The sequence below is a fragment of the Cavia porcellus genome, unplaced genomic scaffold (assembly GCF_034190915.1).
Source record: "Cavia porcellus strain 051 isolate PalLab524CR breed Dunkin Hartley unplaced genomic scaffold, mCavPor4.1 scaffold_18, whole genome shotgun sequence".
Classification (NCBI taxonomy): domain Eukaryota; kingdom Metazoa; phylum Chordata; class Mammalia; order Rodentia; family Caviidae; genus Cavia; species Cavia porcellus.
The window spans coordinates 49,420,111-49,433,578 of NW_026947501.1; the positions used below are offsets into that span (position 1 = coordinate 49,420,111).

At 51.0% G+C, this 13,468-nt stretch overlaps 1 protein-coding gene across 6 annotated transcripts in view; it reads right to left on the minus strand.

Moving 5' to 3' along the window:
* Il1r1 (interleukin 1 receptor type 1) overlaps positions 1-13,468 on the minus strand; it is a 67,418-nt gene that overhangs the window by 13,790 nt on the left and 40,160 nt on the right. For 5 of the 6 annotated variants that reach the window (XM_013154413.3, XM_003471728.5, XM_063229785.1 and 2 more), the window contains 4 exons: positions 11,479-11,648; positions 6,455-6,518; positions 584-818; positions 285-474 (listed from right to left, as the gene is read on the minus strand). In XM_013154413.3, the coding sequence (XP_013009867.1) occupies positions 285-474; positions 584-818; positions 6,455-6,512 (483 nt within the window). In that variant the 5' untranslated portion in view covers positions 6,513-6,518; positions 11,479-11,648. The remainder of the gene's footprint in view (positions 1-284; positions 475-583; positions 819-6,454; positions 6,519-11,478; positions 11,649-13,468) is intronic. The other variant, XM_013154416.3, reaches the window with a different exon arrangement.

Genomic DNA, 13,468 nt, shown 5'->3' on the forward strand with positions numbered 1-13,468 from the left:
GGGCAGCAGGGGGACAAAAGTTAGTTTTATACTTGCAATACTGAATTTCCATTCCTTGGGCCCTGTGCTAGGAAGGGAAGCAAAGACAGGTTTCTTTTGCAAGAAGAGTATGCTTGAGGGAAAATAAATCCTGTAAACTAGTTTCTCATTAATGTTATATTTCTTTTTTTCAATGCTATTGTCTATTTTCTATTTTCTAACCTTTGAAAGATTATTCCCCATTTAAGTTCCAACCTAGAAAACTATTTGCTTGGAAAATTATACCATATTTAAAATAAAATTACCTTATACCACTCTACTGTGGGGTACTCGTTATGTTCATTTTTAAAGAAGTCCAGATAAGGGCACACAAGTCTGCCGTCTGTTGAGATGGGCAGTTTCTGTGTGAATAAAACCTCTGTGTTATAACACAAGTCAGGTTCATCCTCCAAGAAACGGGCAGTTATTTTAATTCTGAGGCAGGAAGTTGAATTTCTAAAACAAGGCAAAACAGGAAAATTAAGCATTATTGAGAGACTTTTCTGCCCTTTGTTGCTGCAGGCGTTCAGAACAAGTGTATAGAACATCTTCATTCCCTTCTTACCTTACAGAGCAATAATAAGGTCCCGAATCCCCAACTTTAGCCGGAACAAACCAAATGTTTTCTTTCTGCTGGTTGATCCTGCAGGTTTCATTCCTACAGACAGGTGTCTCGCCATCTTTCTCATACCAGGTCACAGGACCTATGTCGTCCTCTGAGTTAAGATTGCAGGTACCAACAGCAATTTCGTTCGCAGATGAAGTTAAAATCACTTCTTCTTCACGTTCAGCGCATTTATCTTTAAAGGGCAGAAAAGGGAAGTAATTTCTGTAAAACTTCTTAACATAACATCTACATGTAAATACATCCATGATTAAATATCAGTTAAATATATGTAAAAGCTTTACAGATGTGTTACACACAGCCACGTCTTGGAAGTCTGGAAAATCCACATTCAATCCCGGCTGTGGTGGTACTGTGAGAGATGCCCTTGGGCCTGTCTCTTCATCTCTTACCCTGTCTCTCTCCCTCTCTGTTCACACAAACATGGGACTGAGACAGGAGGACAGGCACCCACTTCCACAGAAGATGCACAGGAAGAACCAGATTTATCCTCTCATCCGAGCAGCTACAACAGTTATGAAACAACGTGGCCAAAGACACTGAACATGAAGAAACAAAGGACAGAGATCTCAGAAAGATGCCAATGAGTGTCCTCAATGATTATCCAAGTGCTGCCCGACTGTGACAGTGCTGTGGGCAAGCACTAAGCTGGGGACGTGACAGGTTAGCAGGGCAGAGTGCCCAGTGGTCTGCACATGAGAGGGCTGGCAGATACACAGTCTCCTTGGGTTTTCAGCTGAGTCCCAACCAATGGGGGAAAACTACCCAGCACTAATGTGGGGGCTGCAGGAGGATGAGGAGGAAAAGTATCCGGAACACACATAGTGCAGGGATCAGCAGCTGTTCCCAGCAGCTGAAGGGAAATCCTGACCCTGGGGCAGCAGGAAGAGGACCCAGGAAGCTTCTACCTCAGAGCCAGCCAACTGCAGCCTGAACGCGAACCTCTCCTGCTTTAAATTGTGGGCGCTGGGTATTTTGCCCTAATGATGAAGTGACTAAGACACGCAGTACCACAAAAAGGAAAACAAAGGAAAAAAGACATTTTCCCCCCAACATAAAAGGCTTGCAACAATCAAAAGAACATTTATTTTTGAAAAACAAAATCTGGTAAATCAAAGTAGAACAGCAGGGTAGGTGGTTTTCTAAATTCAACTATTCCCATGCCTCATACCCAGTCATGAAATCCACGAGCTTAACAACACAGGGGCTATTAAAACCAGCAGCCCTGCAAGGACCAATGAGGTTTGGGTCTCCTGACAAAGCTTCACTCCACAGCATGGACACTCTAGGACCTGACCAATAGCTGGTCAAGTGACTATCCCAGAACTGTATTACTGAGGCGACTCAGGGCTGCATAGGAAAAGTCCCCTCTGCAGGGACAAAGCCATAGCTCACGGCAGACCTGAAAACTCTTGTGCACTTCTGGGGGCTGCAGGGCTGGTCACACCCTCAGGACGGGCAGCAGAGCCACTGTCTCTTGCATCTAAATAACCCTGAGGTCCCACGCATGCGGGAAGTAGAGGCTGAGGCAGACATGTCCACGGCCTAAGTGCCAAAAGCACACCCCAGACGCTTGTAGCCTCACACCGAGAGGCAGGAAACCAAGGAACCAAAGGAAATCTCTGCAGGATCATGAGCTGACCATTGAATTACCTGGCAATGACTTCAGGGAGGGTAGAGTATAGATCAGCCCGGGAAAGACAGGACATAAATGAACAAAAGCAGCTGACCACAGCAATTTAAAAATCAAGAATAAACCAAGCTTGGGTGGATATAGACGGAAATGTGATTCCTAGAGTCAAATTTATTCCACCTAAAACATCCAGTTTTAACAAAATATTACAAAAACATAAAAAGAAATAGGAAAGTGTGGCCCACACATAGAGGAGGGAAAGCTGCCAATAGAAATGTTCTAAAGGAGTCCAAGTGTTACTAAAGACTTTAAAAGGCTATTTAAAATGTCCTACCTGCTGGTGGATGTGAGGATAGGTTTATGGAAAGGTCACCAACCTTAAAACAAGAACACAAAGCAGAAGCTCAGAGCCCTCCAGGGTGGTATGGAGTCTACCGACAGATAAAGATATAGAATGGGGGTCCCAGAAAAGTGTAGGATGTAGGGATACAGAGAGAGGATCAGTAAAAGTCTCTGAAGAAATCATGTCCAAATATTTCCCAACTCTGATGAAAACTTTAATCTACCATCCAAGAAGCTCGAAGAACTGCAGGTCAGATAAAAGGAATACAACTATCCGGCAGCAAATGAAGGTGCAGAAAGACAGAGCCCAAAACGGAGCAAGACCTAAGTGTCTCACACAGGGGTCTCCCAGAAGACTGACACTTGGTGCTCAGAGCCCACAGCGCCCAGGGGCGGGGTCACACCCTGACCACGCTGGAGGCGTGACAAAATTAGCCAAAGATAAGGAAGACGTAAAGATGCAGATAAACCAAAACTAAGATAATTCTTCATAAACAGACCACCTCTACCAAAAATAGACTGACCGAGGAGTCCTTTAAGTTGAAATGAAAGAATGTAAGGCAGGTATGGTGGCAAACCCTGGAATCCCAGAACTTGGGAGGCTGAGGCAGGAGGATCACTGTAAGTCTGAGGCCAACCTGGGCTGTGAAGTGCATGACAGGCCAGCCTGAACTCGTGAGAATCTGTCTGACAGAGCCCAGAAAGGGTGCGGAGAATAACAAACTAGACAACGACTCAAATCCCTCTGAAGAAATAAGTAACGTAAAAGTAAACAAGACTATGTAAGTAAACACATGCTAAAGTAAGTTGTTGCTTAAATCTTCTTTTTCAGATAGTTTCAGAAACTGCATAAAAATGACTGAGCGTCTGTAACAGGAATAATGGGCTTAAGTGTAAAAATATCAAAACTCCAGGAGGAAACAAGAAAATTTTTGTGGCCTGGCATCGGACAAAGAATGTTAGAAACACTGCCCAAAACATGATCCAGACAGGAAATGAAAAAGGACGTTAGACTTCATCACAATCAAAAGGCGTCTTTTTAAAAGATGCCTTATGAAAATGAAGAGCCAAATCTCAAACCGAAACAAAACATTTAAAAATCATAATGATGAAGATCTTGGATTCAAAAGATATAAACAATTCTAAAAAGTTAACAAAGCCACATGTGGTGGTATACGCCAGTACCCCCTGCACCCCGGAAGGCTGAGGCTGGGGGACTTCAAATTCAAACCCAACCTGGGCAACTAGCTGACATGGCAAGACCCTGTCTCAAAACAAACAAAAAAAGCACTGGGAATGTAGCTCACTGAGAAGGTCCTAGGTTCAATATTCAGTAGCATTTAAAACAAAAGAAAATCAAAGATAAAACTCAAGAGAATAAGAAATGATTTAAGAAAATGGGTAAAGACTTGGAAAATTTCACCATGGAAGATACATGGATGGCAAGTAACCACACGAAAAACCCTCAATTGCAATAACCAAATTAGAATGGAAACCATAAGTACGTACGCACACACCTGGTGGAAGGATTAAAGTGGAAACAGATCAATTCTAACAACTGGGGGCGAGGCTGAGGGGGACCGGCCCCCTCCGCTGCTGGTGGAGAGATCCAATGACACAATTTTAACAGCCTCTACTGTTCCTTCTGCATCCCCCAAACAACCAAACATCTCCAGCCCTGGTGTCTGCCCACAGGAAGGAAAGCGTCCATCTGTTCAAAGACTTGGCCACCCATAGTCACAGCTTTGATTTTATTGGATGCATTTGAGATGGTCAAGGTGTCTGTGACTGTGTCAATATGTATCAATACAACAGAATACTGCTGTGTAGGAAAACCATTAACTGACTGTATAGCAAGAAGCTAGGCCCCTCTTGTTCAGAAGAGTGCATACAGAAGCCGCCCCAAAGCAGAGCAGTGGCTGCCCAAGGACAAGGGGTGACACCAGTAGGAAGCGGGGATCTCAAGGGGGCTAAAGGAAGCCAGAGGGTGGTGAGCTGCGGGTGCTTTCCACTGTCACTGTGGGGACAGCTGTGGGAGGTCCGAGCCATGGACCTGCTCAAAACCATAGGTGCAGCAGGACAATCAGTGAAGAGGCTGGGGAGCACCGAGGAGAGCAGTGGATGCCGGCTGAGTCCCCAGGGAGACCCTGGGTGAGTCCTCCCTGACACCCTGGGTGAGTCCTCAGGGAAACCCCAGGTAAGTCCTCTGTGACACCCTGGGCAAGTCCTCCGTGAGATTTCCTCTCTGCAGGCCTGAGGTTGACCCAGGCCACCAAAAATGTGATCAAGGTCACCTAGTGTGTCCACTGGAAAAACAACTCTCAGACACCATCCTGGCTTGCACGTCTGTGTCTACCAGGTCCCCATGAGCGTTCAGCACCCCGACACCCTCCTCCAGCTGCCATCAGTACGTGCTCAGGTCTCCTCTTACATCACCTGGGCCTCAGTGGACACCTGAGCCCTGCCCTCACAGGGGACCCGGGCACAGTTCTTGGAGTTGGCATCTTCCCCACCAACACTCAGTGACTGTGGTCTGCCTTGGTTTCCCGCCAGCTGCTTCCTGATGTCACCCACCAGATGCGGTGTCACCACCTAGATAGCCATGGGGCAGCTGGACTGGACTTGTCCACTGTGGACCTCTGCCCTCCCCCCCCCCCACGCCATCAGCACCAATGTCACCTTGGGGCTGCAAAGGCAGAAGCCCTGGGAGTCACCTACCCCTCCCCCCGGCTCTCCCAGCCTGCCCACCTGCAAACCCCCACAGGCTCCAGGCTTGTGGTCCGCCCCTCACCTGACACCTTTTCACTTCCTTGCCACTTATGGACAGGCCATCATCATTTCCTGCCCAGAACCCACCACTGTTGCAACCCGCGTGCATCTTAACAAGGGCTCCGGAGCTGGCATCTGATGCTCCCGCGCCTTGCAAGGGCCTGTTCTCAAAGCAGGAACCTCAAGGCACCTATGTGTGGCAGTAGACGTCAGATCTCCTCTCTGGTTTTGAACAAAGAAACCCTGAAGCCTTCGCATCCAAGTCATGCTAGAAACCGAGCTCCTCAGAAAGTTCCACGAGGTCCCACACACCCCCGTCACCTCCACCAGTCACGCCAGCAGTTTAGTTCCTAGAATATCCCAGGCATGCCTGGCCTCAGGGCCTTTACACTTGCTCCCTATGATATTTCCTCCCTGCAATCTGGGACCTATATTTTTCCCTCCTGCTTCAGCGGGTACAGTTCACAAGTCAACTTTTCACTGAGGCCACATGATGAAAACTGCTATCTTCTGGGGGCTTCTGTCCCCAAACTGTATGCCTTGAATTCTAGTTGCTTTCCTCATTAAGCTCCTCACCACATGACAGAAAACCTCTTCCTTTGGGGAATGGATTCTCTCTCTCCCACAGGAATGTGAGTACCTGCAGGCGGAGTCCTCTGCCTGGTTACTGACTGCTGTGTCCCCCACAGCCAGTACCTGGCACAAGACCGCGGCACCCAAGACTTGCAGTAAGGGAAAGAGAAAGGTGGGGAAAAAATGAAGACAAGGAGAAAAACCAAACTGTGTCCTCGGATTCTTAGCTGTGGGTTCTCAGACTGCATAGGTGCTATTCACCGACACTAACGTGGGAAGAGCCTGGATTCGACCTCGAAGACCCAGACCTGAGCCCTCACTGCAAACTAGCAGACAACCCCAGGTCTGGACCGCTGCTGCATGGTTCTGTGCCCGGAAGCCCCGTTTCCTAGAGGTCAGCAGGGAGGTCAGCAGGGGACAGCATCAGCCCCGCCGGGACTGTTTCCTGCGCTCCGAGTCACAGCCTCTCTCAGCAGCTGCAGCGTTTAACTCACCAGCCTCCAGAGACACCAGCAGCACCATGCAATGCACAACCCCGAGCGACACTTTCATATTCTCCTAGGGAAATGCAGGGATGGAAAAAGATGAGAACATTAGCATGCCAGCCAAGCCGACAGCTGCACAGCCAACACCGCGGCTCTCCCAGCACCGTCCCCGGCTGCCCCAGTGGACCAGTCCTCCCACATAGTCCCTGACACCTGGCGGGGACTCTGCCCAGAAAATAGGGGGCAAAGGAGGAGTGTGATTTTCAACAGAAGTGAGAACAATTCAGTAACTCAACACTTTAACCATTTCCATCATCTGCCCCAATACATGTTTTTAGAGTCACATCCCAAGTTCCTCCAAATGCAGGCTACGACCAATGCAGACTGCTAAACACGCTTTTGGGGGGCTTTTTATACTTTTCCTGTTATCTATCTAGAAAAAACATGGATGAATCGTTTCATAAAGGAGACTACAACCAGCTTCCCCTGCACCTGGGTTCCATAACTGCAAATTCAACCCAACTGCAGACCTGAAGCATCAGAGAAAAATTAATTCTGCTGTGAACGCATGAAATTTTCTGTGGTTGTTATTCCCTAAATAACACAGTGAAATACCACGATGCCCATACTACATTACAGTAAGTATTATAGGAACCTAGAGATAATGTAAAGAAAATGGGAAGATTGTGCAAGCCGTGTGCAAACACTGCAGTGCTATACAAGGGACCCGAGCTCTGTGGATTGTGGCAAGTGTGGGGTCCTGGTAGATACCAAAGAGCAGCTGTATGTCCTGACCTAAACCAGTCAGTCTGCCTCTGCCTGTCAGGCCTGGCTTGCTGTCTGGAGCGCCCTCTGCTGGCCAGGAACCCCCGCAAAAATCTTGCCCTATTTCTACGTCTGCTCCAAGGTCACGCCTTCTTCTTACCATGCAAGACCCCAAACTGTTTGCACCATACAATACAATTACACAGAAAACCTCGGAAAGGGCCAAAAGAAATCTTAACAATAGAAATAAAGTGGAGTTGGCCCTGGTGGTTGGGTGGGTTCACCCTTTCCTGGGGCTTTTTATACTTTTCCAAACATCTGGAATCATGGATTTCTTCACAAAGGAAAAGTTCCGCCACCCCGTAAGAGGAAAACTCCCTGAGTGTTCCTGTTCCATGCTGCAGCCTCCAATCCCCACCCAGCTGCCGCACAAATCCGCTCAAGGTCAACGAGAACCTCAGACAGGATCCAAAACCCAAACTCATTCTCTGCCTGTGAAGGTGACAGTCTCTGCCGGTGCACCCCAACTTGGTGACAAACACAGCTCCACACCTGCAAGCAGGCCCCAAAGTGACCCGACTGAGGGTCCGGCAGCTGCCACCACCTGGTCACCTTTCTCTGAGCACTAACCCACCTGTGTTCTGGAGCTGCCACACCCACCAGCGCCTTCACAGCTGCTGTCACTGCTGCTGCCTCTGCACCCCAGCCACCTGCAGCACCTGCCCGGCTGCCTCGAGGGTTCAGAGTCCCGACCTTCTCTCTGTGCATGGATTTATAATCCAGGAGCCTTTGAACTGCATCACCAAATGACGGGAGGAAAGCGCCTCCTCTGCCCATGTGCCCAGGGGTGCTGGCTCCCTAGCAAAGCCTGTGGGTGTCCTCAGCACTCCCTGGCCTCTCCTTAGCCTCTGCCACCTCTGTTCTTCAAAGGCTCCACCCTGGCTGGCTCCCTCAGCTCCAGCAGGCACCTCCTACCTGCCCTGTCTCCCCAGGCCACCCCTGTGCCCCTCCCTGCACTCACAGCAGGGTAAGAAGCCTGGGGTGCATGGCCCGGAGCTGCTCATAGTCCCACAGCCACAGTGTCTGGTTCTGTGCTCAGAATCCAGAGGTGCTTAGTAAGGTCTCACAGAACAGATGGGGGGAAAAAAGAAAAAGAAAAAAGAGTTGTTTCCTAGTAGGAAAGAACTCATGTTCAGATCACAACTCTGTGCTCAGAAGATAGTTTGCCTTTGATTTTTACAAGACATTAAATTCACCTGTGTAAAGTTTGCACAGTTTCAGGTAAGGAGCTGTGCAGGGCACAGACTGTCATAACTAAGATAACCTCAGACATGTGGCCACTTCGCAGTTGGCTGGAAAATGCTCTAGTTTAAAAACTGTATTTAGGTATGAACATGCTACAAGGTGGTTTTATGATTTTTTTATTTTGTTTTGTTTGTGTTGTTGATGCCGGCACTTGAACTCAGGGCTGTGCTTACCAGGCAGGTGCTGAGCCACTGAACTATATTCTCTGCCCTACAAGGGGATTTTAAATAAACAATAAGGAAAAGCTTTTTGTTGTTGTTGTTGGGTTTTTGGCAGTACTAGGAGGGAAACCCAGGGCCCTCACACCAAGCTGTATCCCCAGCCCTGTTATTTTTTTATCTTGAGACAAGGTCTTCTTAAGTCACTAACTTGTCAGGCTGTGCTCAAGCTTTTGATTCTCCTGCCTCAGCCTCCCAAAAGATACTGTAAGCACTGGAGAGACCTCCAGTCCTATTCCTGTCACTTTCTGCCCAGCGTCAGGGTGAGGACCACTTAGCCCAGCCCAAGCTGGAGCTCTGCCTCAGACTTGACTCCCTTTACCCTCACACGTGGGTCTGGTCCGTGGCCGAGTCCCCAGCGGAACCAGAATGATAATTATCAGGGCATTTACTCTAAACATACGCAAACCGTGGGATGAGATAGAAGGTGTGGAATCCTCTGCCTGTCTGCAGGACAGGGAGGAGGGGAAGGAAGGGTTAAAATACTTCCTGATTTCCAGTTCCAGGCCACACCAGCGCTCTCTGCCAATCAACAGCAAGGTGGGTGGTGATGAAATCACAGGCTGCTGTCAGCCACCTAGCTCAAGACGGGGGGGGGAGGGGGGGGGGGGGGGGGGTTTGGCCTGCTCCAAGGGAGACCGGAGACTGGACAGGCCAGGGAGGCAGTGAGGGGCTGCTCCGGGGAGCAGAGAGCACCCCCGCCGGCCTGGACTAAGGAGAGAGGGTCAGGGCCCCTGGGCAGTGCCCTCTCCAACGGGACCACTCTCTAGCTCTCGCTTTCCCTCTCAGGTCACTGCCAGGAGTCCAGCCAGGTGTCCCTCCTGCCCCACCGCGGCCTGGACGGAAACCGGAGGTAGAACCTTTCTGGCTGTTTGGTTTTGTGCCTTATATATGTACAGATCTGCCTACATAATGATCATTCTCTGGCACATTCTGTACCAGAGAGAACATTCTCGGTTCTTTTTGCTGCCCATTTACTTCCCCGCCCCCATCTCTTGGCCTCTTTCCAATTTGCAAAAGCTATCTCTCCCGCTCCCCTGCTCCCCTGCTCCTTTCCTCCCCTCCCTCTTCCCCCTCTCCTGCTCCTCCCCTTTCTCCACCCCTTTCCCTCCGCCTCTCTAGCCCCCTTCCCCTCCCCCATTTCCTTTCTTGTTTTTTTCCTGCACCAGGAATCAAACTCAGGACCAAGCGGAGGCAGGCGCTGAGCCACACAGCCCCAGCGCTGGCCTGTCCCGTCTCCTTTTTCCAGCTCTTATTTTGCTCTTTGTTTATACTTTGCTTTTCCTCAGGTGAGAGAACATTAAAGTGCGGGTGAGAGAGCATTAAAGTGCGAGTCTAATTTATGTCTCTTAGGCTACAGTCTCAAGGTGTAAATGACTCCGGCTTACCCTCCATGGTCCAGGAGTGCCCCACGGGGTGTTAACACCACACTTTATTTATCTCCTTATCCACAGAGGGACCGAGAGGTGACCTTCGAGACTCAGCTGCTATGCAGTGCAGCCGCAGCCTTTCTGCACCAGTCTGTGTGTCAAGGGCTGACCACTGCCCTGAGTGGGAGAAGGGCGGGGAGGCCACAGCCCCTCGGGAAGGAGCACGGCAGAAAGTGCCAGGAGGAGGAGAACCGTCCTGAGGTTAACCCCAAAGGGCTTCCCACAAAGCCCAGTGTGATTCCTGTCAAGGCCTCCAATACCCCAAGGATCCGACGGGGAGCCAGCCTGTCCAGCCTGCACTGTGCCCAGAGCTGGAAGACCACCCATATCAGGAAAACCCCAACAACACCGGCCCATGGCTGAAAACGCAGCCCCTATGCCTCAGTTTCCCAAGTGATGAAGTGGGCATGACTGTGGCACTGTCTCTGACAGTTGCCACAGGAATGAGATACACACTGGGCACAGAACCCACAAGGTAGCTGTGGCAACCCAGGGCCTAGCATGAGGGACATCGGGACACAGGAGGACAGTCCAGCGAGGCAGTGCCCAAAGCATGGCTGGAGAGGCCCAGGCACAGAACCCAGGTGAGGGGTCAGGCAGTCGTCTGCAGGTGGCAGAAAACCGACTTCAGGGCTTCTCATCACGGATGGGCTGTGGCTGCTCACTCACTTCTAGAGGATACCATGGCACCTGTGGGCTGTAAACTGGGGACATGGACAGATGGGGTGCACAGGCTGGTCAGGAGGAGAGCTAGTTCCCCGAGGTGACCCAGGATGGGTAGAAGGGCCGAATCAGGGCCCCACAGGCCACCAGGAGACACTCAAAGGTGATTTCTATAGTCCCACCAGGCCAGGTCTCCCAGGAAGGGGCCAATAGAATCACCCCTGGCAGAAATCAGGAATCTGATCCTGGACGACACAGACCTAGGCAGGGGCAGCAAAGTCAGAATGTGCTGGGGCAGGGAGCACACTGACCACCTGGGAGACCCTATTTCACAAGCCACAGCCATCCATCCCAGAACCCAGGCACAGACTCCTCCCCCAGTCTGGTCAATCCTCTCTTGACCGTCCCCTCCCTGACAGTCTTCCAGGGACCATCCCCACCCGCTGTTCTCTGGCATGGATGCCTCCAGCTCCCACAGAGGACTAAGGTCACGGCACTCATCTCTCTCTGTGCCAGGGTCCTGAACTGCTGCCTCTGTCCACGTTGCCTTCACAGAACAGTGCCCCACCAATATCATGGATGCCAGGTATCAACTTAAAATTAAATTGACGAAGCCATAGAGCTGCTCCCAAAGAAAACTGACAACAAATACCTAATATTCCGTCCTACGTGGGAGGCATCTCTTTTGGAGTTGAGGATGGGGGGCGCCAGCTGTTGATGAGAGCAGACTGAGGGGTGCAGGGTGAGGGGGACCCGACCCCGTGTCCTGTGCTGGGGTCCTGGTCTCAAAAGAGCATCACCATCTTTAGGGGCCACGTCCACCTGGAAAGGAAGAGCACAGGGTGACGCTACATGGCAGGGCCTCCTGTCCCCCACACCTGCTAAGACCCCAAGATGGTGAGGAGGTGGACACACTCACTGATGTGAGTTTGGAGCCCCAAAGGCCCACATCCCACTGTCTTCTAGGGCAGAACGCTTTTGGTAAATCAAGTCACAAGCGCGAATCTGAAGAGCTTGACAGCCATGAGCTATCTTGGCTTCACTAGTGCCCGTGGCACCCAGCCGGACTCAAACTCAATTTGTCCTGTAGCCGTCACCGCTCCGTACGCACGGAAAGCAGAGCATAGGCTTTGCCAGAAGCCAGAAATAAAGAACGGAACCCTTTACAAACAGGTGAATTCGCCTTTTGAGTCCTAGTTCGCCCTCCTGCTCACACATTTGCACACCTCTACCCCACATTGATTTAAAATGCTCTGCACAAGCCTCTGCCTGTGTGTGCCCCCGCATCACCATCCCTGCCCCAGCAGCTTTCTTCCCCTTGCCCTGTTTGGATCCTGGCATTTCTCATGCCTGAGTCACTTCCTTGGGCCACTTCCACGCTTTGCGGTGGTGGCTGTGGCCATTAGAGGCTGACTCAGCCTCAGCCCCTACACCCTGCCTCTGACAGAGCCAGAAGGAGGCACAGTGGGGAGGCCGTTGGGTTCCAGGTTCCCCAACATCAATCCCAGTCCCAGCCCAGAATAGGGCCTTTCTGGTCCCCAGGTGGGAGCTGTGAAATTCCTGCAGGGAGGGAACCCCAGAGAGGAGAGGGGGGTGGGGAACAGAAGGGGATTGTGAGGATGGAAAAGGGGCGGCCCACGGCGGCCCAGATATCGAGTCCCATCAGCCTCTGCCCACTCTGCTTTTCCTTGTTTCTCTGCAGAAACTGGAGGATGGCAGGCTCAAGTCCAGTCTGGGCAGCTTAACTATTCAGTGAGATCCATCTCAAAATAAAAATAAAAAGGGCGGAGCCCAAGTTCAGTGCAAAGTTTAGAGTAAAATTCAAAATTATAGCTTTAGGAACTACCAGTACCAATTAGAAGTCCCAGCATCAGTCCCCTGTGCTATGTTTCAGACTTAAATTTTCATGTAGAAGGACGAGAGGGAAAGGACAAACACACCCATTCACAGGCCCCCACCTCGCGCTCCCCTCTTCCTAGCTTAGACACAGCGATGCCCACACCATGTGTGAACAAGCGGGGTGGCCCCCAAGTCGCTGAAGCCCAGCCTCCAGGACAGCTGGCTGTGGCCCATCACCCACCCCCAGCAGTGCTGTCCCCCACTGCAGAGCTCCCTGAGTTTACTATGGCAACACATGACAAAGCTAGCAGCATGAAGAGGCCCAGGAGACAGGGACTCCACGGTGCTCCGGTGGTTGGGACCCACCAGGGGGCCTCTGTGCATGTGTCACAGCGTGACGGCGGCATCACAGGGCACCACCACCCACAAACACCAAGGCGCATGTAAGGGGTCAGGCATCACCCCTCTGGTGTGGCTTACATATGGTGTAAACTCATCTGATCACCATGGTGGCAGTGCTGGGGGACAGTGGCTTTCGGGGTGTTCAAGATGGATGCTACTCTGATGAGACTGGGTCAGTTCTGAGACAGTGACCATGCCTGTGGACCTGGATTGGCAGCCAGGGCCATGGGCCTGCCCTGAACACCCTCGCCTGCCTTCCACTCACCTGTCTGCTATAGGGCATTGCAGACTCTCGCTGGAAGCCTGCACCTGGTCCTCCACTCCCAGCCTCCAGAACTGAGAGCTGGAAAACTCCTATTGCTTATAAATTACCCATTCTGGGGTAGTCTGGGACAGCCCCG